General features: G+C 38.8%; 1 protein-coding gene across 2 annotated transcripts in view; it reads right to left on the bottom strand.

Annotated features, from left to right (window-relative positions):
- Positions 1-25,417, bottom strand: part of TSPAN12 (tetraspanin 12) — a 65,011-nt gene that overhangs the window by 8,230 nt on the left and 31,364 nt on the right. For both annotated transcript variants that reach the window (XM_030857648.3, XM_070046280.1), the window contains 3 exons: positions 19,568-19,642; positions 15,345-15,452; positions 10,711-10,854 (listed from right to left, as the gene is read on the bottom strand). In XM_030857648.3, coding sequence (XP_030713508.1) covers positions 10,711-10,854; positions 15,345-15,452; positions 19,568-19,642 — 327 coding nt within the window. The remainder of the gene's footprint in view (positions 1-10,710; positions 10,855-15,344; positions 15,453-19,567; positions 19,643-25,417) is intronic.

Genomic DNA, 25,417 nt, shown 5'->3' with positions numbered 1-25,417 from the left:
AGGTTTACACTTTTTCAGTGTAAACTCGGAAGTTTTTGTTGAAAAGCAAGACACTAAGTCTAGAGAAGAAAACATGGAAATACGTCTCTGTAATCTATTGTACTGTTCATAGATATTTAGTTGCATAAACAAACATTTCTGTTGAGTGGGTCAAAAGGGGAAATAGAAATGTTAGAGTTCAAAGCTGCATTCCATTTCACAAAGGTTTTTTTATTCAAAATAGGAAGGAACAGAATTGCATTTATTTGCTTTTCTCAAAATAAAATACTCTGAGGTGATTTATCCTGAATATGTTTTCTTCCTAGATAAAGCCACATTAATAACCTCAGATAATTCAAAGGTATGAATAAGACAAGTTAGCCAGTCTACTTTACTTGCTGCAATATTACAATTCTGGTCGACTGTAAATAACAACACTACCTTTTTATCAGAGAAAAATCACTAAACCCCATATTTCCTGGAATCTATTTGAAGGCATGTCAGGATGCCTCATTTCACTTGAGGAAATTATACACTTGAAATTATTCTCTGATCTGTCTCCAAAATGAGTTTCTAAAATTAGAAGAACCCCCGTGGCTTTTCGGTACTCAATATTCACAAGGCACATCAAAAAATTAGGCAGACCTCTAATGTGCTTATGAAGATAAAGTATAAATAAAATCTAGGTGCCAATACATGCCAGTATTGATATTCCTGTTGTTGAGTTTTCATCATAAACATAACTCCCAAGTTTGAAATGACGTGTTCATTACCAGGTACAAATATATAATATTCAGATCTATTTATTTTAAAATTGAAAGCTGAGTGATAGCAGTTCATGAGCTTTAAAGAGGTTGGAACAAAAGTTCTCCACTGATAATCATAAGCTCTGCAGGGAAATAAATCCTTCCTTAAAAAAATAAAATTCAACAGCAAGTAATAAAATTTACTACAGGATTTTCTGTTCTCTTAAGAATAAAGTTAGCCAAACCCATACATAGGAAATGCAGCAGAAAAAGTCTTCACGTATCTCAAAAAACTCACATCTCATTTAATCCTCACAAGTTCCCCATTAGAGAAGCACAATCCTCAAGTTTAAATGACTGTGTTTATTGAACATTTGTCATTTTCACCAGATATGTGGTTATAAAGAAACTAGCTTCAGCAAACTCAGAAGGTGGTATTCTCCCTAGGGAGGTGAGGTCCAGGGGCAGGCATTCCCTGCCTCACTGAGCAGAACATGTACAAAGCCCTCATCAGACGTCTCTCACTGGGCCCTTCTGTCCCCTAAATATTTGTCCTTAAGAAGTGGGAAGGTGTGAAAACAAGCAAAGTGGGAAACCACATGAAGTCCCCAAAACACTGACCTAAATTCTACCTTCAACCAACACAAATAGAACTAGAAAATGAGTATTTTCCTGTATTACTAGCAAAATTCTGGGCAATTTGGTTATTTAAACATCTAATCATAGATCACTAATTTTTCTATTTACTCTAATAAATATGTTAACAAGTTCCTGTTATTGTCATTAGCTACCACCATGCATTGAAGATTTGTATTTATTATGTGCCTAGTGGTTTGCTAAGGGTTTCTTAAGTAGCTCTATTTATTTTTATAAAACCATAATGAGGTAGGTACTATTATTATCTCATTTAATAGACAAGAAAATTGAGGTTTAGAAGTGGAAAAAAAATCTATAAACACTCAGCCTTCTCCTCACCATGTACTCCACATCTTGAAATTTTAGTGCCTAACTGAAGTATGGGCTTTGGAATCAAATAGATCTGAGTTTAGACACTTACTAGCTCTATGAAATTGGACTAGGTCACCGAGTCTCTTTGTGTCCCACATTTCTCATCTGTAAAATGGAAATAATAATACTGTACCTTCACAGAAATGTTTTAGGGCTGAAATGATGTAATGTATATAAAATGCTTGCTCACAGAGTTGTGTATGTGTCTCCTATTTGAAAAATCCAATGTGTACTTTTCAATCCCTAATTTACTTTAACTCTCAGCTATTACTGTAGTGGATACTACAAACCCGCACTATTCTAAGGGTTGTAAACATGCTAATTCACTCACCAAACAACTTGAGATGGGTACTCTGGTTATCCTCACTTTACAGGTAATAAAAATGAAGCACAGAGACGTTTAAAACTTGCCCCAGGTCACACAGCTAATAAGGAGTAGAGGGAAGGTTTAACCCAAAGAGTCTAGTTTTGGAACCTAGCCTTAACATCTGAACCACGTTTCCTCACTAAGGAAAACTCATTCTTAGAATCCTCTCCTTCTTTGACTTTCAGGACACTGCTTTCCATTTCTTCTCTACCTACAACAGGTGCCTTCTCCACTGCCCTTATGGGTTTCCATTTCCCAACTTCTGTCCTCTGCTGCATACCTTACACCATCTCTTTGTGTGGTCTTACCTCCTCCTGTGCATGTATTGCCTCATACACACTGATAACACCTGTAAACTGACAGTCCCCCCACCTGCTCTAGGCTGTTCTCTACTCTTCACAGTAGGTGGCTTTTTCTAGGGGAACACAGCCTCCTAGCCAGAGACCACATTTCCCAGCTTCCCTTGCAGCTAAGCACAGACATGTGAACCAAGAGAATGTGAGCAGAGGTGCTGAGGGCAGAGCTTCATGCACTGGACGTTCTCCTTCCTACTTCCTCCTCCTCCCAATTGACTGGAACTGGAGGAAAACAGGGGCAACTTTGGAAGACAGGTGTCATAAAAGGTGATGCTATCTCACCCCTGGGTCCCTGGGTGAACTTGTGCAGCAGGGCTGCCTGGCAGCCTGGACCAGCTGAGTGGTGCATGAGAGAGAAATTCGAGTCCTACCTCATCCAAGCCACTGTATCTGGAGTCAGCACTTTCCTAATTAGTGCACACAAATCCCAGATCTCTGGCTGAGTTCCGTCTCCTGAGCTTCATACTTCCTATTGGGTTTCTGCACATGGAGGACTTGACAGGAACCTTAAACCCAGCATTTTCAAAATGGAACTAATCAAATCCTATCACTCCCCTCAATAAACAGCTTTCTCATCTCTCTAGGGTCCAAGTCAATGTCAGGTGTCCTTGTCCTTGCACCTTCCCTGTCACTCACTCCCCACACCCACCCCAATCATCATTCAGTTCATTCTCCCTCTTAAATATCTTTCATATTCATCTCCTTGCCCTCCTCAGTGGCACACCTGAATTCCAGCCCTTACAATCCCTCACAGTGAATTACCTGCACAGTTTTCCACCTGATTTCCCCCCGTCAAGACCCAATTCTCACCTCAACTTCTGCTCCACAATGCCGACCTAATGATTTTTTTTTTTTTTTTTTTTTTTTGCGGTATGCGGGCCTCTCACTATTGTGGCCTCCCTCGTTGCGGAGCACAGGCTCCGGACGCACAGGCTCAGCGGCCATGGCTCACGGGCTCAGCCGCTCCGCGGCATGTGGGATCTTGCCGGACCGGGGCACGAACCCGTGTTCCCTGCATCGGCAGGTGGACTCTCAACCACTGCGCCACCAGGGAAGCCCAACGACCTAATGATGTTTTAAGCACATATCTAAAATTGTTACTTTGTGCAGTACTTTTTCAGGTCAAAATATTATAATGGCTTTCATATCAGTACCTTCTAAAGGCAAAGTTTGCAAGTCTCTACTAATAAAGCACAAGAGGAAAAGTTGCTTGAATACTGAATAGGTAACAGGAAGCTCACCACTGAACTCTGTTGAGAAAGAGAATGAAAGAAAAGAAGAAGGCATTTGTATACCTGAAGCAAAACTGGCAGAATAGTTCAAGGCCTGATTAGATCAAGTGAAGCTTGAATATAAAAGGGATTCATCCCCCCTCCACCAAGACCAAACTCGTCCTACAGGGCTTCAGATGATAAAACAGATATCACCCCAAGTCCGAGTCAACCTGATCCCTGCCAGCAGTTACGGAGGAGATAATGAAGTCAGCAGAGAGGCACGAGGGAGGGTCTTTGCCTTTATACAAAAGAAAACTGAGAATGGAACTTCTTAGGTATATTCCATCTAAATAACCACTGGGCTTGAAAGCTGCCTATGGTTCACTATCTGGGCAGGAGATTCTTTGAGTGTTTATCTGAGAATGGAGCTTCATTATTAATAAATCAGAATCCCATGGCAACTCTGATCTCAGTTTTACTTTCCTAACAATGTCTCAAATTTGTGAACCTGTTTGTCACTTCATTCGGCAACTACTCACAGACTTCGGGATAAAATGCATGCGTTAGCAGGATATACAGGGCTCTTCATGAGCCAGCGTCTGCCCTGTCCAGCCCTCCTCACGCCTGTGCTCCCGCTGTGCTGTCTTGCTTCCAGCTCTAACGCTGCACCATTGCCTCTGCCTGAAATGCCCTTTTGGGCCCCATACCCCCCAAATGATTTCTGCAACTGGCTAACACCTGCTTAGCCTTAAGACTGGAGGCCCAGTGAACTACTACCCGCTCTGTGGGCTCTCACTGCACATCTCAATCGCAAAGACAGTGGCAATGAAGGACTGCCCACCCAGTGTCAGGCTCCTTCCTGTGTCCCAATCAAGATCATCTCATTCCTACCTCTTCTTTTAGCCACTGATGTGAGGATCATTTCTATGCAGATGTGATCAACCTCACATCAGTGCAACTGGATGGTACCTGGCCAGGGGCCTAAGCTGTTACCTCTTGCTTCCTGCCTTGGGCTTCTCTTTCAACACTTGCCCCTAATTTTGTTTGTTTGGGGTGTGGAAATTTACTTGGTCCCAAGAAGAATCTCACTAGCAGCTTAAGAGCTGGATTCCCTGGGAGAAAAATAATCCATCCCACAACTAGGTAGAGATTGCCATAAGGCCACACCCCCATTTCCCCACCATGTCCTTTTGTACCCACTGTACTCTGTCATGTTTCTTCCTCTGGCTCAGAAGTGCTGAGATAATATTTCTATGTGTAGGATGTTGTGTGTGAAAATTATAAAATAAAAGTTGTTTCTATTAGTCAAAGCAGACATATAGTACTGACTCACCTTCCTAATTCTAACAAAGATGATGACAGGGGAAGAGTGTTAATAAAAAGTGTTGAGAGCTGAGATACTTCTCCCCAAAACTGTACACGGATTATAAAACAAATACCGTTTGCCAAGGACAGCAGTGTGCAAAGGAGATGGGTGAGGAAGGACCTCCAATCTGGGTGAGGGCTGAATTCTTAACTCTCAGCTCACAGAAAGGTTAATACACAAGTGAGAGAATAAAAACCTCAGACAAGCCATCCCACATGGTCACCATGAGCTGCCCCCAGCTTTAACCTGGGGGAGCACCCCTGCATGTCCATTTACTATCTGTGAGCATTGGAGACCTATACACACCATCACCATCTGGGTTCTTCATCTGGCAAGTCAGGACTCAGAAAGATCACATCCCCTTCACACTCACACCCCTGCCCTCTTCCAGCTCTTTATTTGTATGTAGAGGTTTTCTGTTACTCAGAAAAGAAATAAACAACCTTCTAAAGAGGCAGAAATGGCGTGGAGCAAAATCATTTGCCGCAAAGGAAATTATTAAGAGTATTTGATATTCAAACCCAATATGCCATGGAACATACCAAGACTAAGCATCCAAAGAACAAGTGTCCCAAAGGCACACAGCTTCGTAGAAACCATCTTTCTGTCCGGCCCTTACATAACCTCTGTGAATAACTATTCTGAAGAAGCAGTCAATCTCGTTTTGTAGTTAGGAGAAAAACTACTGTTAACAGTAGTTTTTCTCCTAACTACAAAACAAAGAAATGTGGTTTTGGAAGCGTATTTTACTTGACTCTCTCCCTCTTGGTTTTACGTTTTGAGTTGGTCCATTTGAAGTAGGGCCTGTTGTGAGCTTGTTTACATCCATTTATTTTTCTTGAGGTGGCATTTCAGTTTCTTTGAGGAGGTGTTTTTTTTCTTCATTTCCTATCTGAGAGCAAACACTGCAACTATTCCCTACAACTGTGGTTCTTCACACTTTTAGGTATGGAGCCCCAAGAAAAGCTGATGAAAGCTATAGATCCTACTCACTGAAAAATGCATATAAAATATCAAAAACAATTTCAACAATACCACTTTTCTCTTGAAGCCCATCCAAGAGCACAGGTCCATGGGCAAGGGGTTAGAAGTCCCTGTTCTACCAAAACTTTTTTTCTACCAGCCTTCTTTATTCTCTCTCTCGTCTTATTCTCCAATCAAGTCTAGAACTTTAGTAACTGGTATGATGGAAAACTCGGCAGGTGAAAGAAGGAAAAGACGCATCTCAGTCTTGTATTTTACCAACTTAAACTCTGAGTCTGAGGTTTTGCTGAAGCCAAGTCTCACACCCACTGTTTAGACAGTGTGGTTACACAAACAGTCCCAAACTGCAGGGTAGGAAGCAGTCAGGAATCGTTGGTCCAGGCCACCTCCAGGGGGGCTTATACACTGCAGTTCCCTAGGCTAAAAAAATACTCTTCAATGGATCTTTGCATGGCTGGATCCTTCTCACCAACTGGTCTCGGTTCAAATGCCACCTCCTAAGACAGCCTGTTCCTAAACATCCTGTCTTAAATAATTCCCTCACCAATAAAGCCATTCTTTAGCACATGACCCTGTTCAGAGTCTTCAAAGTGCTTACCGCCACCTGAAATGATTTTTTATTGCTGTTTTTTTCTTGTTAAATGTCTATATCCCTAACTAGAACATAAGTTATATTGGAGGAGAGTTTTTTGTCTGAAACATTTTCCATGGTATCTTCAGCGTTCACAATAGCACTTGGAACCCAGGAGGCATTCAAAACTGTTTGAATGAATGAATGGGATAGAACCAAATTGAGGGTCAGAGATAGTTTTATAGATTTTTAAATCTATACTTCTATACAAGATTTTATACAATCTATACTTTTAAATCTATACTTTTATACAAGTGGATAGCTCATTATGGATGTTTGAGGGGCTGTGTGCCAAACCCAACAATACCACTGATGGAAATGTTTTTAAAATGTGCGATTGTTGCTATATTTCCGCTCTGTCATTTTTCACAGATTTCAAATATGTCATAAAATATGACATATGGGTCAGGGACCATGCAGGCCACCAGATGGTTGAGAATGATTTATTTCCTTGATTTCAGACTACTGAAGAAAGACTACAGGAAGAAAGTCAGTTCTTATCTCTAAGCTTACAGAATATGAAAGATAAAAGGGACCTTGAAGTTCATCTAGTCCAGATTCACTCTTAATTTAAAAATCCATTCTACCCACCAATGACATAGTTATCTGACCTTGACTTTAATATTTTTAGTGATGAGACACTCACGACTTTACAAGAGAACCTTTCTCACAACTGGACGGATTTTGATGAGCAAGGTTTTCCGTCTATTGATTCAAAATTTCCTTCCTGTAACTTCTGGCCCTGGAGCAACAATGAATAAGTCTAGTTCCTGTTCGGAATGATGAACTTTGAAGACCTCTAAAATATCTCCTTTCAGTACTTGCTACTTCAGAATAAATTTCCCAAATACCAACAGCTGTCCCTCACTTGTTCACCCTTTCAGACCCCTCATCTTTCAGGTGGATGATCTCTGGGCACACTGCAACGAGGAAACGTATGTTCTCCTGGGCAAAGTGGAATTAAGTCTTATTTTTAATGATGGATTTAATTGTACTTTTGCCATAAAGCTACTAAGTGATCCACTTTTGTAAGTCAGCTATGCATATAATTATGCACTATGTTACCAATCTCAGCATCTGTTATTAATTGTAAAATGCAAAAGCAGATTACTCTCATATAATGAACCTCTGTCTCTGCTGGAAGTTTGTCTAAAGAACATCTTGTCACTGATAATGTCAGCTTGCTTTTCAAAGTCTTTTGATGAAAATATGAGAAAACTTTTAAAATAATATGGGCCATCAATTTGCACTTGCACAATAGTGTGGTCTCTTTTAATCTTAAAATTCATGTCACAAGCAATTCTAGACATCCTGAAATTAAAGTGTCTCATTATGAATACTACTAGCAAAAGTGAATTGCATTTTTAAACAAAAAAATTTTATTAAATGTTTAATTGACTGCCTTTCAACTAAATAATAAAACTGAAGTGAATCTGTCCATACTCAGACTTTGTGGGAAGATATGGTAAATTCATTCATGTTTTGTCATTCTCAGGATCAATATTGGTTATAATCATGTTACCAGTGTTGATCACTAAAGAAAGTAGAAATTATTACATATGTAGCCCAATAATTCCCCATATTGACTTGCTACTCCTAAAAACTAACAAAGGATTAAGTTCACACTAGGAAAGTGGATAGGTTTCAATTCACATGTCAACACTTACATCTATACTGTAATCCTCTGGGGTATTTTGGTTTTGGATTTTTCTGCAAAATGGTTTATTATCCCAGGAGGAGGCTCTCCCTGGGGCTTACATCTTAATAAATAAATGTCTGTCTGTAATCATCTGTTTTTTAAAACCTAGTGGTAAGTTATGTATTTGAATATCCACAATTACATCTGCATCTAATATTATCTTAGAAATATTAAGCTTGGTTTCCTGTTTTATGAAATCAATAGGACTTTAACTGGTGAACTTGTTAGGTGACCATCCCTACTACAGTCACCAACCAATATTTACCTTTCACTCAGAAAAAAAAATGTAACATAATCACTGCAGAACTCAGAGACACTGACTCAATAATTCTTCGTTTAATATACAATATCTTGCATATTCCTTTTCATTCAAAGCCAAAATGCTACTAAGCATAATATGTTTAAAGTGATAACATCCAAATACAATACTTCCCAGTAGTGTGAGGCATGACTATAAGTATTTTGATTATCTTTTAAAGTAAACACCTGAGTTATTCAGTTGCTTCAACAATTCTTGTTATGAGATAAATTTCATCCCCTCTAAATTCATATGTTAAGTCCCTAATCTCCAGTACCTCAGAATGTGATCTTATTTGGAAATAGAATCCTTGCAGATATAATTAGTTAAGATGAGGTCATACAGGAGAAGGGTGGGCCCCTAGTCTAATACGACTGGTGTCCTTATGAAAAAGGGAAATTTGGAGACAGATGCAAACAGGGAGAATGGCATGTAAACACAAAGGCAGAGATCTGGGTGATGCTTCTACAAGCCAAGGAACACCAATGATTCCCAACGAACCGCCAGAAGCTGAGGCATAGATTCTTCCTCACACGCCTCAGAAGGAACCAACCTTGCTGACACTTGATCTCAGACTTACAGCCTTTAGAACTGTGAGACAATAAATATCTGTTAAGTTACTCACTTTGTGGTACTTTCCTGCCCTAGAAAGACTAACACAATTCTGAATCTCTTAAAGATATTTGGCACTCCTCTTTGTGGCCTGCCTTCAGAGGCCAAAGCACTTCATTTTGGGTATCCTTAAATGTGGCAAAGGCTTGTCCTCTAAGATGAACTATTTAACAGTCAAAAGTTATTCATCTCTAAGACATGAATGAAATGAAACATTTGTGTGGGTAATCCAGCATCATTTTCAAATTCATTAATTTACACTATAAATTAATACAACTGATTTTCGAGCATCTCTACAACTGACTTTGGCAGACAGCCTAAAAGATGTTTTGAACAATGACAGTATTTCCAGGGAAAATCAGATGTGTGTGTGTGTGTGTATTATATTATGAATGATATAAACTGTTACTTTATGTTAATATGATTTGTGGTACCCAGATACTTGACTGGTGATGTATCTGGGAAATGATCCCAGCCCATCAGCCTGAGCAGCTTCCCTTCCACCTGATTCACATTTTGAGCTTCCATTCTAGATCAAGACTACAATGAAGCCTTCTATAAAGATGGAACTGTCTTATATCTGTGTTGGCCTACACAGGAACTGCTAGTCCCAAGTGGCTGTTGAGCCCTTAAAATGTGGCTAGTGCAACTGAGGAAATGTAATTTTTATTTTATTTTATTTTAATTGAATAGCCAATAGCCACTTGTAGCTATTGGCTACTATACTGGAATGGTGTAGTTCTAGATTTTAATTTGAAAATAGGATTTCTCCGCTAACAAAGTTTGAAAATCACCATTAAAGATGAAGGAATAGGAAAGCTTCTGCTAACAAAGGAATAACAGATGATTCTGATGAATTCTCCCGGAAAACATAAAGATGCAAGTTTCTTAGCCACTTGATAACTGACTTTAATCCCACTGAGCACCTAACTTCATTAAATCAGCTAAAACTAACATCACTGATATTAGCCAGCAGGGGGACCTGAAGAGTCGAGGACAGCATTTTCTCTGGAGAGTAGAAGGGTTTTGGGGGGTTTTTTGGGTTTTGGTTTTTTTGTCCATCCCCTGCCCCCATGTTTTAGTCTATATGGAAGCCCTAAATACACATTATGCTCAAGAACTACAAACCTTGTCTTCCCCAATGTCCGGAGTTAGTCACACACTCTGCCTGTCTGTTTTTAAAGCGCTCTTAGGAAGTGGCAATAGAGCTTGGTTCTAGACAATACAGTTCAAAATCCAATTAATTCTAAAACCTAGTCTTTCCAAATTTACTTTGTTAACATGTGATTAGTATTCAGATTTTTATATTAACTTTTAGCTTTGTCTTCTTTCTCCACATTTCAGAGGAAAACAATTTTCGGGTCCCTCATATCTAGACAGAAGAGGAAAATTGCATTGGCATGTTGTTGATTCTTTACTTCCATGATAAGTTAATGACATATGGCCTTACCTCTTGATAAAGGTCACTGAGATCTTCCTGGTGGGCCTGTTTGGAACATCCTGGGAATTCCCTAACACAACAGGAATCTGGGGGCCAGTCCATTTCTGTCATTTCCAGCCAGTCGGTGAAATAGACAACTCCACAGCACTTGAACTGCAAAAGAATGACTGGTCAGGCTCAGAAACAACAAAAATATTTTCTTAACTTATGGGAGACTGAACGTTAGATTTCTTAAATATTTGCACCCAGAGCTAAAGTCACTTCTGTCATCACCTAATGATATGTGCACATTTTATGTTGACAACAGAAATGTAATAGAGGACTCCATAATGGAACAATTCTGAACAATAATGCCCGTAACACATGAAGACAGATCAGGCATGACTGAGTCTTACCTCCCCCCAAATGTAAAATCCTCTACAAGTGATCACATAGCAGCAAAGTTAATACACACTAACAAAACAAATAGCTGAAATCTTATATTTAACATTAAACCTCTAGCTACTAGGGAATAGTTGATCAATCTATTTGCATATTGCCTAGTTACCAACTTAACTGCTTAACAAATTCAAATATTATATTAAAACTTTCCGCAATCTCTGTAGAAAGATTTTTGGCCAACAGCCCACGTCACAGAGATTACCCAACTCGATTCATTAACCAGAACATTTCCAAAAATTTCTGAGATGGAAGCATAGGTTTGGTCAACAAATTTTTATTCAACTGAGTGAGACTCTTGAAAAAAGCTGTCATATTCTATCACCATAATCTCAGAAGAAATGATGTGTCTTTAGTGTCAATAAAGTTGGATTTAAGACAAACTATGTTGTCTTTGTTTCTTTTTAGTCTCATTTCACCAACTATTAACAAAAACCTTCTCTGGTCAAAGTTTAGAAACCCTGCTTCAGGACATATGTAGATTAGATTCAGAGTAATTAACTATGAAAACTTTCTGCCCTTGGGTAGAGGGCAGTTACTCTTCCATATAGTCAGAAACAAGGGTTATGTACAGGCAGTCACGGAGAAGAATTTTGCCAGGAGTGACTGGCTTTGAAAATTATGTAGCCCAACAAATCACCCTGTGCTCAGGATTAACACTGTATTGTAAAATATCACAATCCACCATTTCAAAATTTCAACTAAAATAAACTTTAAAGAATTCTGAATTTCTTACGTAAAATGAAACAAGGAAATACAAAAAATCATTTTACATTTTTTCACTTGCTTAAATATCTAATTTGTGTGTGTGTGTGTGTGTGGTACGTGGCTCTCTCACTGTTGCGGCCTCTCCCGCTGCGGAGCACAGGCTCCAGACGCGCAGGCTCAGCGGCCATGGCTCACGGGCCCAGCCGCTCCACGGCATGTGGGATCTTCCTGGACTGGGGCACGAACCCGTGTCCCCTGCATCGGCAGGTGGACTCTCAACCACTGCGCCACCAGGGAAGCCCAATATCTAATTTTAAAGAGAAAAAAAAAAATGGTCATGAAGAACCTAGGGGCAAGACGGGAATAAGGAGACCTACTAGAGAATAGACTTGAGGATACGGGGAGAGGGAAGGGTAAGCTGAGACGAAGTGAGAGAGTGGCATGGACTTATATACACTACCAAACGTAAAATAGATAGCTAGTGGGAAGCAGCCGCATAGCACAGGGAGATCAGCTTGGTGCTTTGTGACCACCTAGAGGGGTGGGATAGGGAGGGTGGGAGGGAGGGAGATGCAAGAGGGAAGAGATATGGGAACATATGTATATGTATAACTGATTCACTTTGTTATAAAGCAGAAACTAACACACCATTGTAAAGCAATTATACTCCAATAAAGATGTTAAAAAATAAAAATAAATAAATAAAGAGAAAAAAATCATCTTGAGTACTATAAATGATGAAATACTGATGCTATGAGTAATACTAAAATTTTCCAAGAAACTTTAAAAATAATTTTAGTATTTCCCTCTTACAAATGTGTTCTAAAATCCACAAATATACCACAAACATCACCAATTAAGTCAAACGTAAGTTAACATCATGTATTTTACATAAGTCATTGAGTATCCATAAAAAATACATGTAGTAAAACGACCACTTTCTAAAAATCATAAACTACTACCTTTCCAAGTCAGTCTTTTTAAATCCTTGCATGCAGAAGAAACCTACTTCTCATTTCCTAATGTCATGTGTGTTTCTGTGTTGCTGACAGGAGGACGGTTCTTGGAACATGCTCACTCCGTCCACAATAGAATAGCCCATTTATCTGGCCTTCTCAGGAAGTGAGGTGCTCCACACAGATGACTTTTCCAAATAACTTATGCATAGCATGTTCTGTGCCAGATGCTTTTTTTTATTTTAATAAGTCACTGAGATACTGTTGCTTTTTACATGGTTGTTTTTCTTCATCAATAGAAGATACGGAATTGATACTGAAAATTTTCCTGGAAACTCCCTTAAGCAAACCCATTCTTAAGCCACACATGACTATAGTCTACGTCTCCTTGGAGTCTTGCTGCCTCTTTTAGAGCCACATTGTGAGATGGGGCCACTCTTCTAACATGCTGTCAAACCGGAAAATTCCACCACCATTTTACATAAGCAGAACCTGAGGCTCTAAGGAACAGGACAAGTAGGTTGCCAAGATCACAGACCAGCCAGCGGTGGAGTCTATTTGTTCTCAAGCCTATACTCCAACTTCTATGTTAGAATCAATCAATAAATACAGTTCTTAGCATCAGTTTTTTTAAAGGTATTAAATAAACATCACTAGGGCTTAAGTGAGAGTCCACTAAAGTGAAGTACATGCCCAGACCTGCACCGAATGAGGAGTCAGGAAAACTGCAGCCTGACAAGGTTGCTCTACAATTTATTTTGGGAGAAGGTGGTTAGCTGAATTGTGTCCTTCCGCCCCACCACCAAAATTCACGGTGAGGTTCTAACCTCCAGAATGTGACCATATTTGGGAAGGTCTTTACAGAAGGCATTAAAATAAGGTCATAAGCGTGGTCCTAATCCCATCTGACCTATGCCCTTATAAGAAGAGGAAATTTAAACACAGACACAGAGGGAAGATGACGTGAAGACACAGGGAGATGACTTCGGCTGTCTACAAGCCCAGGAGAGAGGCCTCAGGAAAAAAGCAATCCTGCCGATGCCTTGATCTCAGACTTCCAGCCTCCAGAGTTGTGAGACAATAAATTTCTGTTGTTTAAGCCACCCAGCCTGTGGTACTTTGTTATGGCTGCAGCCCTAGCAAACGAATACTAGGGGCTTTTAAAAATTCTTTCAGGAGGCCCGGAGGTCTTCACCACCTCCTCTGGAGTGAAATAAGCCTATGATGTAAAGGAGGAAACTTACCATACAACCAATCTAAAAATATGTGTGCTATCATTTGTAGCGCTGTACATTATCGACCTAGGGTGGCGCCCTCTTTGTACCATTAGAAAAAAAACTCATTTTGTTTTTTTACCTGGATTATCATGGTCCACATCACAACTGTCAGAAAATAAAGAGCTCTAGGAAGCTTCCACTCCGGGCAGTAGCTGAACACAGCTTATTATAAATTCCCTAACGCTTCACTTATTTTCCCTTCACGTTGTTTTTAGTACAAATGAAGAGTAAACAAACAAAGTCAGGAAGCAGTTAAATAAACAGGAAATCTGTGCTGCAGTGATAATTTTCACCATCTCAACAACTGTAACACAAAGAGCCAGATTTGGAGATTATCCTGGACTTGAACCTCTGCCTGTATCCAAGACAGAGTAACTGAGCAGGGAGCAGGACCTCTATTGTGCAAGACCCTGATTCTCAAATGCTTTGGAGCCCAGCTTTAAATGCCAGTAAAAGAAAGAGACAGACTTGGTCATCTGGGAATGTCACTCCAATCGCAAGGAAACTGCTTGGGAGAAGAACTTAGTTTGAATCAATGGTTAACTTCAAGTCACCAGATTTTAAACATCTAAATATAGTTCCTGTCTGAGAGGATAATGGGATGCAGTGCTATATGGAAGGTAGGTAAGAAAAGCTAAAAGCACGTAACTTTGTAATGTTATTGTTAACAATAACTTATGATCCCATTTTATCTTCTCAACACCTGGAGGAGATAGGTACTTTTATTATCCCCATTTTATAGATGAGGAGACTGAAGCTTAAGGAAGTTAAGTAAATTACAGAAGCTCATGTAATAGTAAGCAGCAGAGCCAGAATTTGAACGAAGTTCTTTCTGACTAGAAAGTTCATGCTTTTAATGATATGCTGAGTCCTAATTTCCAAATAAGACCCATTATTTTAAATTTTCAAATGATGCTTAAATTACAGATAGCTCTAAAAGTCACGAAAAATTATCCATTCAAATCGAGCTTGGGTAATTATCAAGGAATTCTCATTAAAAAAGGAAAATTTAGTTTAGCAAAAGGGCTTTTAAAAGATTCTAAAATATATGTGAACCGTGGGAAATGAAGCGGAAATGGTGGAAGAAAAGCAGGGCATAGAGCTACTTAAAGTATTTCTCAATAAAAAATTACACCAGTGGTAACTGAATCATCGGCTTAACTTTTCAGCACAGGGAAAATGACCAAAGCCAAAGCTTTGAACACTTGTTTTGAAAGTGTGTCATTTATTCCATACCCTCTACCTCAGAAAAGGTAGCACTTACCTCTCTCTGAAAAAAGTTCCAAGCATGAGTAAGCCACCGGTATCTTGGTAAGCCATAATTTGTCATTCTGGCTTTCAAAGTGACCATGTCTGACCACTGTACTGGAACCTAGCGATAGAAAAGACAAAGTATCAACAACTGTAACATGCAAACAGCCACATTCAGACACACATACATTCACAGATTCACACAAATACACTCACTCATAGACTCGTCCACATACTCACACTTACTTGGAATGTACTGCCATTGCCAAACACTGCCTTAAATTTGTATTTGTTTGTGGCTTAAATTAAGCTCAGCGTTATTAAATACGTATCAAACAATCTCTACTTGTAGATTTTTGTACTAAATGAGGAAGTACTTCATATTAAGCAAAATAATGCGAAATCACTTAATGCCGATATCAAGTTCAAGGAAATCACAAAGAAGTAAAGCTCTATGTTCTGTAGATACACCCGAGCTCCTCATAACAAGCGATCCCTGCTGCAAAATGCCCTTTCATTTGATTTCGTAATGCTATGAAATGGTTCTTTGAAGTGACTGCAGATTATGGTACTAAAATAAAGGGAGAAGAATTAAGGGAACGAGTTCAGCTCAAGCCAAGCCTCACTCTAGAATAAGTCTGTAAACTTTTCAAAAAGTGGATTTTAGGGCTTCCCTGGTAGCGCAGTGGTTCAGTCTGCCTGCCGATGCAGGGGACACGGGTTCGTGCCCCGGTCTGGGAAGATCCCACATGCCGCGGAGCGGCTGGGCCCGTGAGCCATGGCCGCTGGGCCTGCGCGTCCGGAGCCTGTGCTCCGCAACAGGAGAGGCCACAACAGTGAGAGGCCCGCGTACAGCAAAAAAAAAAAAAAAAAAAAGTTGGATTTTAGAGGCATGCTAGAATTCTAGAAAAATTGTTCTGAAATTAAAGCATTTTTTTGTGCTCTGCCTCTTAAGGTACCTAGCACCATGTCCCTGAACAGTTTTTAATCATGACACAGCTTCAGGTACACAACACAACAGTTGGCAAGAAATCTAATTAGCATATCATGTTATGTTTTGTGTACAGTGCTACAGGAGAAATGGGGTCACAAAAATCCTAGTCTCTCCACACGTGTGTTATTAAAGTAACTCTTGGGAAACTAGACAGACATCCACACCTGATCTATGGAGCAATACTGACCGGGCTAAGTCAAGCAAATTTGACACTAACTCAATATTCATAATATTTTGAAATCTTATTTTTAAAAATAGTAATATCGGCCTTTCCTGGCGGCGCAGTGGTTGAGAGTCCGCCTGCTGATGCAGAGGACGTGGGTTCATGCCCTGGTCCGGGAGGATCCCACATGCCGCGGAGCGGCTAGGCCCATACCGTACCGCAAAAAAAAAAAAAAAGCAATATCAATAGTAGTTTAAAAATTCCTGGCCACAGAAAGTCTTCATTTTGTTCCTTTGTTAATTTTCTTTTTTATTACTTGGAAATGTACAATACAAAAGAAAACACCCCAACACCTGGGCACACAACTTTGTTCCCTAAATAATGGGCTGACTGGGTATACTGTGTGTTCATCTGGTTCCAGCAAAGTTCAGAGAACTAACCAAAGTTCAAGCTATGCAGTATAAATTCTTATTATCTCATATCCTTTTGAACATAAAATAAATAGAAGTGAAATAAATTCTCTAGAAATTTATAATCTGAAACAGTTAACATGATTGACAGATTTCATCTAGTGAAGGAATGATGAATGGGAGGTGAACATGTATACAAAAAACAGAAATAATGGGAAAATAGGCTGCCTGATGCTCAATCTCTTGATTTGGTTATTAGAACAGTCTTATTTTTAAGTTATTTTCCAAAATAAATTAAGTTGTTTCCCACTTGTGACCATGATTGATCTGAAACCAAATATAGCAAGAAACACAGGTGATCACTGAGGTTCGGGCACAAAATACAGTGCTCTGGCCATAAAGGAAAACACACATGTATCGGCTCCTTGCATGGAACAGAGAAGAGCACAAAGCCCATTCTACGCAAAGTCTGGGTTCTGCAAAATTTCGCAGCTCATAAACTTTAACGGCACTTTTCATTCACGTTGCTATTAGTGCAAAGGCAATAATAAAAAAAAAAAAAATTCTGACAAACGTTTTTCCTAAAGGACTACTTTCCACATTTCACTTTTAAACAGCCCTTGTTTTATCCTGGTGACTTAATGGGGGAAGATTTACACAAGCAAAACAGTGATGTATGCCTTCAGCAGGCACGGCAGTGTACACCCATCTAGTACCATTGTGATACTAAAAAAATACTTGCAGATGGCCCCTTCACAGAATAGAAGCAAGTATCTAAAAAGTATCAATTCCTTTCTGTTTCCTCAAGTTCCTTAGAATTATACTAGAGTCAAAATATTTCCTTTCAAATACCTTAAATTAATTCATTTCAAACTTGTTATAATTTAGGAAATTTACCAAATATTAGTATGACATAAACACTGTTCAAGCCATTTTTTTAAATCCACTAGAAAGTAAACTCATTTTTAAAAACCTTTTAATTACCAAAAAGAACACAAAAGCTGAGATGAGGAGATCAAGAATTAATTATACAATTTACTACTCATTGCTTGAATGTTAAGGAGATCCATGTGTTTTTTGAAATTAGAAAAAAGTAGTAAGACACCGAAGCTGAGTCCCTGGAATCCATCACTTTTTCATTCCCTTAATATGCCAAGTTTCTAGGGATGGTGTGAAAATATGATTCTCAAAGACAACAAGAGCATTCCTATTGTAAGAGGAGATTTTGTTTTGAAGATAGTGTTTAACTTTATATTAAACTAGTTAGAACCTGCCCTGACTTTTCAATTTTTAATAGAGAAAAAAATAACCATAAATTCTCTCTTCTTACTGAGAGTTGTCACACATTGAAAGCATGAGTGTTTTCAGAGGGGTTCAGCTGTGTAGCAGTGCCAAAGTATCGTTTACATGTAAATTGAAGTATGTAGAGTACCCACTAGTCTGTAATTACCACTTAGTATTCAAAACAGTGTCACAGTACAGTAGCAGATTTACCATAGAATCTTTAATAACTGCATCAGTACCAGAGATGTCTTCAATTTTCTTACACAACTGCCAAAATGCCTCTCAGAAACAAATGTAAAAGAATCTGCTTCATGGGTGGTGGTGATGTGATGAACTGGGAGATTTTGATTGACATATATACACTAATATGTATAAAATAGATAACTAATAAGAACCTGCTGTATAAAAAATAAATTAAATTAAATTAAAAAAAAAAAGAATCTGCTTCGCTTCTTAAGAGCTCTTAAATTTTAAAATGTTGAAGACTGACCTGGGGAACTTGCCACAAATGCAGATACTCAGTCCCTGCCTTTTCCTCTATTCCGATCTAGCAGCTCTGGCCTAGAGCCCTATAATGTGCATTTTAAAGAATCACCCTGGTGGACTCCTGCTGTAGACAGTCCAAAGACTACATGTTGGGGGAAAAAACACATCATCTTCCTGAAACAGAATTACTCTACGAAGCTCACAGTGGAAGAATCTGACCTGCCACCACAAAAACAGCCAGACTTCACAGACATGCAAAAGTGCTCAACCTCATTGATAATCAATGCACCAATTTTCACCAATGAAGTGAGCAAACATTAAATAAGTAATAATGCCCAATAGAGCAGAGGTGAAGTGGAGTGGTATACCGAACATGACTGGTAAAATCTTAAGGTTAAGAAACTCTTATTCTCATTCATTCTAACACACACTTCTTAATTTGGAAGATGGTTCGGCTTCCTGCAAACAGAAGGTACATGTTTCCTAGCCATCAGTGTACAGCTGCAGTCAGCATTTTATAAGGTTTTCATGTAGCTTTTCAACTTTTCTCAAGTCCTGTTGCAAATGTGAATATTTCCTATTATACACTCAGAAGATGGTAAAATTATTTTAGAACATATATAATTTTCAGTCTATTATATCCATGTTTAAGCAATCTGTGGAATTAAAGATATATATAGGAATAGAGGAAATGAAAAATTACAAATTATGCTTTGGAACTATGCTTTAGACACAGAAAAGAAAATGCTACATTTCAGAAGTATTGGGAGTATTCATTGTTACCAGATAGCATGAACATTCAAATTAATAATCGTGTGCCTAACAACTCCAGAGTATCTGATTTAAAAGGCTGAACGAATACTGTTTCAGACTGTGGTTATATTCCATTTTGAACTCACCATAATTTCCTGCTCATATGTCCAAACACCACAAGCCAGTTCTACACAGAAAATGACAAGTAAACTTCCAAAATACTGTAGAAGAACAGAAAATGAATGCTGTTAGGATAGACTCAAAGTAAAATATGGTCATCAGAGACAAGCTAAATATTATTCAGTGTTGTTTATTCAAAGGACAAGAAAACGGAGGCACATATTCAAGAAGCTCCCTCCCTTGGGAGCAGATGGGGAAAATTTCAGCAAATTTTGAGATATCGGCAGACAGCATTCAATACTCACCTAAGTGGGTCGTTTGGATGGTGCTTCATTTATCAAATGCTTTCATAATTAATTCACTCAATGGATAAGACTACCTCATTTTACAAATGAAGAAATTAATGTGAAAAGTATACAATAGGACTTGCTCAAGAACGTGCATCATAAAATAAATTTTGGAGCCCTAAAGGGACCACTGCAGCCATGTTCTTTGTGCTTTTCCTTGCCACTTCTCCAGTTGCGGAGGTCACTTTACAGAAGTAAACAGTAAAAGGGTGAGAAAGAAGAGGTTCTCTGAAAGTTCACTAATTCCAGCAGAACTAAAACAACTCCACTGCTGTCATGAATCCTCCGCTCCATTTATGGTGCCAGTCAGGGTGGAAGGATCGGGTAGTGATGATTATTGATTATTCCTCTTCACTGGAATGACAGCTCTATCAAGGGCAGAAATTTACCGTGTTCCTTGTCACAAAGTAGGTGCTCAATAAATTTTTTTTACATAATATATGAATAGATAAGAATATATGAAAACAAATCAGAATGTGGTGTGGAGAAAAAGGAACCCTCCTACACTGCTGTGGGAATGTAAATTGGTGCAGCCACTATGGAGAACAGTATGGAGGTTCCTTCAAAAACTAAAAATAGAGTTGCCATATGATCCTGCAATCCCATTCCTGGGCACATATCTGGAGAAAACCATAATTTGAAAAGGTACATGCACCCCAAAGTTCATAGCAGTACTATTTACAACAGCCAAGACATGGAAGTAACCTAACCTGCCATCAACAGATAAATGGATAAAGAAATGTGATATATACATACAAGGGAACATTAGCCACAAAAAAGAATGAAATAATTACATTTGCAGCAACATGAGTGGACCTAGAGATTATCATACTAAGTGAAGTAAGTCAGAAGTGAAGTATTTGTCTAAAGACAAATATCATATGCTTATATGTGGATTCTAAAAAAAAAAATGATACAAATGAACTTATTTGCAAAACAGAACTAGACTTAGAGACATAGAAAACAAACATATGGGTACCAAAGGGGAAAGGGAGGGAGGGATAAATTAGGAGTTTGGGGTTAAAATATACATACTACTATATATAAAATAGGTAACCAACAAGGACCTACTATATAGCACAGGGAACTCTACTCAATATTTTGTAATAACCTATAAGGGAAAAGAATCTGAAAAAGAATAGCTATATATATGTATAACTGAATCACTTTGCTGTACACCTGAAACTAACACAACATTGTAAATCAACTATATTTCAATAAAAAATTTAAAAAATAAAAGTTAAAAAAAAAGCAGAGTGGTACAATGGAAAGAGACTGGGAGCTGCCTTGGACTGGGTGATCAGGAAAGGGCTCCATTTTTGTGTGTGTGTGTGTGCGGTACGCGGGCCTCTCACTGTTGTGGCCTCTCCCGTTGCAGAGCACAGGCTCCGGACACGTAGGCTCAGCTGCTCCGCGGCATGTGGGATCTTCCCGGACTGGGGCACGAACCCGTGTCCCCTGCATCGGCAGGCGGACCCTAAACCACTGCGCCACCAGGGAAGCCCTACGCCTACATTTTCTTTTTCAGGGAGCTCTGAGTCCTAGTCACCCTTGTGTTGATCACTGCACAGAGAATCACTCAGTCACTAGTTTAAGAGCTGGATCTGAGTGAGGCATCTATAAAACTTGGTGTTAATCCACAGTTTAAATAAAACAAAGCCAGCGAAGAATTAAGCAACAACTCCCGTTGAGCTCTGTTATGGCAGGTAGGGTACATACATATCACATTTCACTACAAAACCGTCTGCTGTCCTCAGCATTACTGAAACACGTGTATATCTCTCCTAATGAAGTCAGTATGTGTCTGTCAAGCCCTTACTTTCCCAACACACGTGGTTTGCTGAGATGGTCTGTACCAAGCTAGTCTGCAGGGCAACTCACCCCTCTCCTCCATGAGTGCTGTCCTAGAACAGTGGAAAGAGCTCTGAATTTGGAGTCAGCAGACTGAAGTAACACACTCTGTGATCTCTGGAAAAATCATTAAACTGCCCTGACTTCAGTTTGCTCATCTGTCTGATGAAGATAAAAATAAAGTCTTCTTCACTGTTATCATCAAGGCTGATTTGACACATGGGAAATTGTTCTGGAAAATTTAAAATTTTGAATTTGTAAAGCATTATACAAATGCAATTCTGAACTCGTTTGTGAAATACAATCCACTATGGACTTGCCCTTTCCTCCTGGATTTGACCTTCATTCCCTGCAGTGTGCCGCAGTTTCTTCTTCATCATTGTTTTCCAGTATCTCATCTCTTGTTCTTTACCATTTTACCCTTCTCCTTCCCCTTGTGTGTCTGGGTATCTCTGTCTCCTGTATATCAAGCTTCAGAGGCTTCAGCTTTTAAACCAGTCGGCTGCCTCACCCACAATTCACTGCGCTTACTAACCTGCCAGACCATCGGTTCTGGCTGGCAGGGATCTTGTTCGTAAACATTATTTTATTCCCAGTGCCGAGGCAGGACCTGTCACACAGCAGGTATTTAATAAATGTCAGTGGAAATAATGATCAGCTTACCAACTGAAAAAACCAATTTCAGGTTTCCTTGAATTTCTCTGACTAATTTGAGCTCTGAGTTTCTTGTTAACTTTTGACTCCCCTTGACTTTGCTTACACATTTCTGTACTACATTGCCTCTCTGTTTTACTGTGTGTCTTTCTGGAGGATTATAGTATGATAGTCCAGGGTGCCTTTAAACATATAAGACAATTTACATAGTTAAGGAACCATATGCAGACTCTCCCCATCTTTCCTGAGCTACTATCAACTGAACATTTTAAATAAATAAAGCCTGAGAAAGTGTTTATACAAGGGACTTAGAATGCAATTATTTGCATTAACAAACTATTTTATTTGCTTTAAAAATTAGTTGATACAGACTTTCTTAAAACAGCTAAGTTCTTCTACTGTAATTAAACTAAAATTTGTGTTCTATGAATAAGTTTTATCCCTAAACATATGTTCATGCAAAAACTGCATCAAGTAAGGCAAGCTGATAATAAGATATACCCTCAAAATGGTGCAATTAATTAGTGATTTTTTTTCACCAAATCTCTCAAGCCGAGAATAATTACCTTTCAGTTCAGAAATGAGTGTCCTTACTGATTTAGATAACAGAAGATTAGATAAAACACTGTAGGTGAAATTGCTTTGTTGACTTTTTTCAACTATACAAGTGGAAGAACATGAGCTTTGAAATAAAATAGACCTGGCTTCAGATTCTGGCTCCTTTACATACCAGTTGGATGACCTTGGGCAAACCACTAAGCCTCAATTTCCTCATCTGTCAAATGAGAGTGTTAAAATTGCCTTGCAGTGTTGCACTAAGGATTCAACCAGGTAGAGTGCTGTCCCACAGGAAGCATTACCTAAAGGGTAGCCACTATTAACCATATCGTAGTATCTATTAGAATATAAACTCCATGAGTACAAGAGATATTATGTTTTAAATACTTAACATACTGCCTGGCATAGAACATGTACTCAGTGAATATTTCTTGAATGGATGTAACTATGACTGCAGAATGACAACAAGTAAAACTGTTCATTTCCTCCTAAAGACCGTTAGTGTCACTCGCTCTAAAGGGTCTTCTAAACCCACAAGTTATTTGGTAAAATCTTTAGTAAAATCCCTGTCTAGTGAGAAAATAGCTGGTATTTTTCAAAAGATCTTTATTAGGAAACGAGGGCAGGAAGGGCGTGGAGGGTGGGAAACCAAATTCTTTTTTAAAAATACTGAAATCAATTCGTCTGTTATTTTAAATAACGTGTTGGCCACAGAATGGCAAGAATGGCACAGTTTAACTAGTCCCTTTGTCCCCTGGATGTACTTGAGGAGGAACGTAAAGGCATGAAATCCCACCTTCCTATTTAACCCTTGGTGACCTGTAAGTCAATGCATCCTCCAGTAGAAATAAAGGGGATTCATTTCTCGTATTAAAGATTATTTCATCTCATTATATGTGTACAGACAAAAGAATAAAATCTCCAGGAGGTCTTTTGTTAAAGGAACATTCATTTATGAAAATGAGCTGCTTCCCTGACACCTCCCCCACTCCCCAGGATCTCCCACTAAACAAAGTAGATTAAACACACGTCCTTATCCCTTCTCCCTGTTGAAGCTTCACTAAAACAATAAAGGGATATTTTAAAAGACATAAACCCAGAGATAAAGGAAAAGGGAAAGAAGACAACAGCAAGTATATTTGGGAAGGTACAAAACAAACAGTTGAGTAGCAAATTTCTCAGCAGTCCCCCAAAAGCTGAATGCTTAATCAGTAGTGGAGAAAGTAGGGAACAACCTGATTCACATACAGAGTCCCTCCAAATGCTTAGGTGCTGGAAGCCCTGGGTACTTGCAGAAGTGGATGAAAGTAGGGCTAAAAAGAGGATGATTTGTTGAAAACTTGTTTAGGAAGAAGTTAGAGCCCTCAGGTCCCCTCCCCTACACTATGTAGCTGGGTACTATCCACCCCTACCAGTAAAGAAGTTAGGGGTTATTCTGTGGAACCAGTAAAACAGAGTCTCAGGACTGGGGACACTAGGTATAGTCGAGGATAAAGCAGAATACGGGAAACAGAACTGGAGTTCAAATTTAAATACCTTTTCTGCAGAGGTTCAAAACCAAAAGAGCATTGGATTTCTCAATAAAATATTGGAAGCTAGAGGCAGCAGGAGGATGTCTTCAAAATTCTAAGGAAAAAAAATGATTTCCAACCTATAATTCTATAGCCATTAGAATTAACATGGATGGACCTGGAGATTATCTTACTAAGTGAAGTTAAGTCAGACAGAGAAAGACATGTATGATATCACTCCTATGTGGAATCTAATTTTTAAAAAATGATACAAATGAACTTATTTAGAAAACAGAAACAGACGTGCAGATAGCGAAGACAAGCTTATGGCTACCAAAGGGGAAATGTGGGGTGAAGGGATAAATCAGGAGCTTGAGATTAACATACACATATATACACTAATATGTATAAAATAGATAACTAATAAGAACCTGCTGTATAAAAAATAAATAAATAAAATAAAATTTTAAAAAAATACACACACTACTTATATATGATAGTTAACCAACAAGGACTTACTGTATAGCACAGGGAACTCTACTCAATATTCTGTGATAACCTGTATGAGAAAAGAATCTGAAAAAGAATGAATATATGTATATGTAGAACTGAATCACTTTGCTGTACACCTGAAACGAACACAACATTGTAAATCAACTATACTCCAATAAGATTAAAATTTAAAAAAAAAGGAATTAACCTGTAAGGGTATTTAAAGCCATTTTTAGGCATGCAGGCTTTTTAAAAAATGTATTTCCTATGTATGTTTTTCAGGAAACTACTGGAAGATATGTTACCTCAAATGAGAGACTAAACAGAGTAGGACAATGACTTGGATTCCAGGAAACAAGGGATCTAAAACAAAAGGGAGGCAAAGGAAATCTCAGAATGGTAGTAAAGGGGGTATTGCGTGACGGCAGCAGCTTCAGCAGTCTAGACTGGAGTGGGTCTAGAA

This window comes from Globicephala melas, chromosome 9 (assembly GCF_963455315.2).
Source record: "Globicephala melas chromosome 9, mGloMel1.2, whole genome shotgun sequence".
Lineage (NCBI taxonomy): Eukaryota > Metazoa > Chordata > Mammalia > Artiodactyla > Delphinidae > Globicephala > Globicephala melas.
Note: the sequence above shows the minus strand (reverse complement) of the source record. Positions and strands in the feature narration are given on the sequence as shown.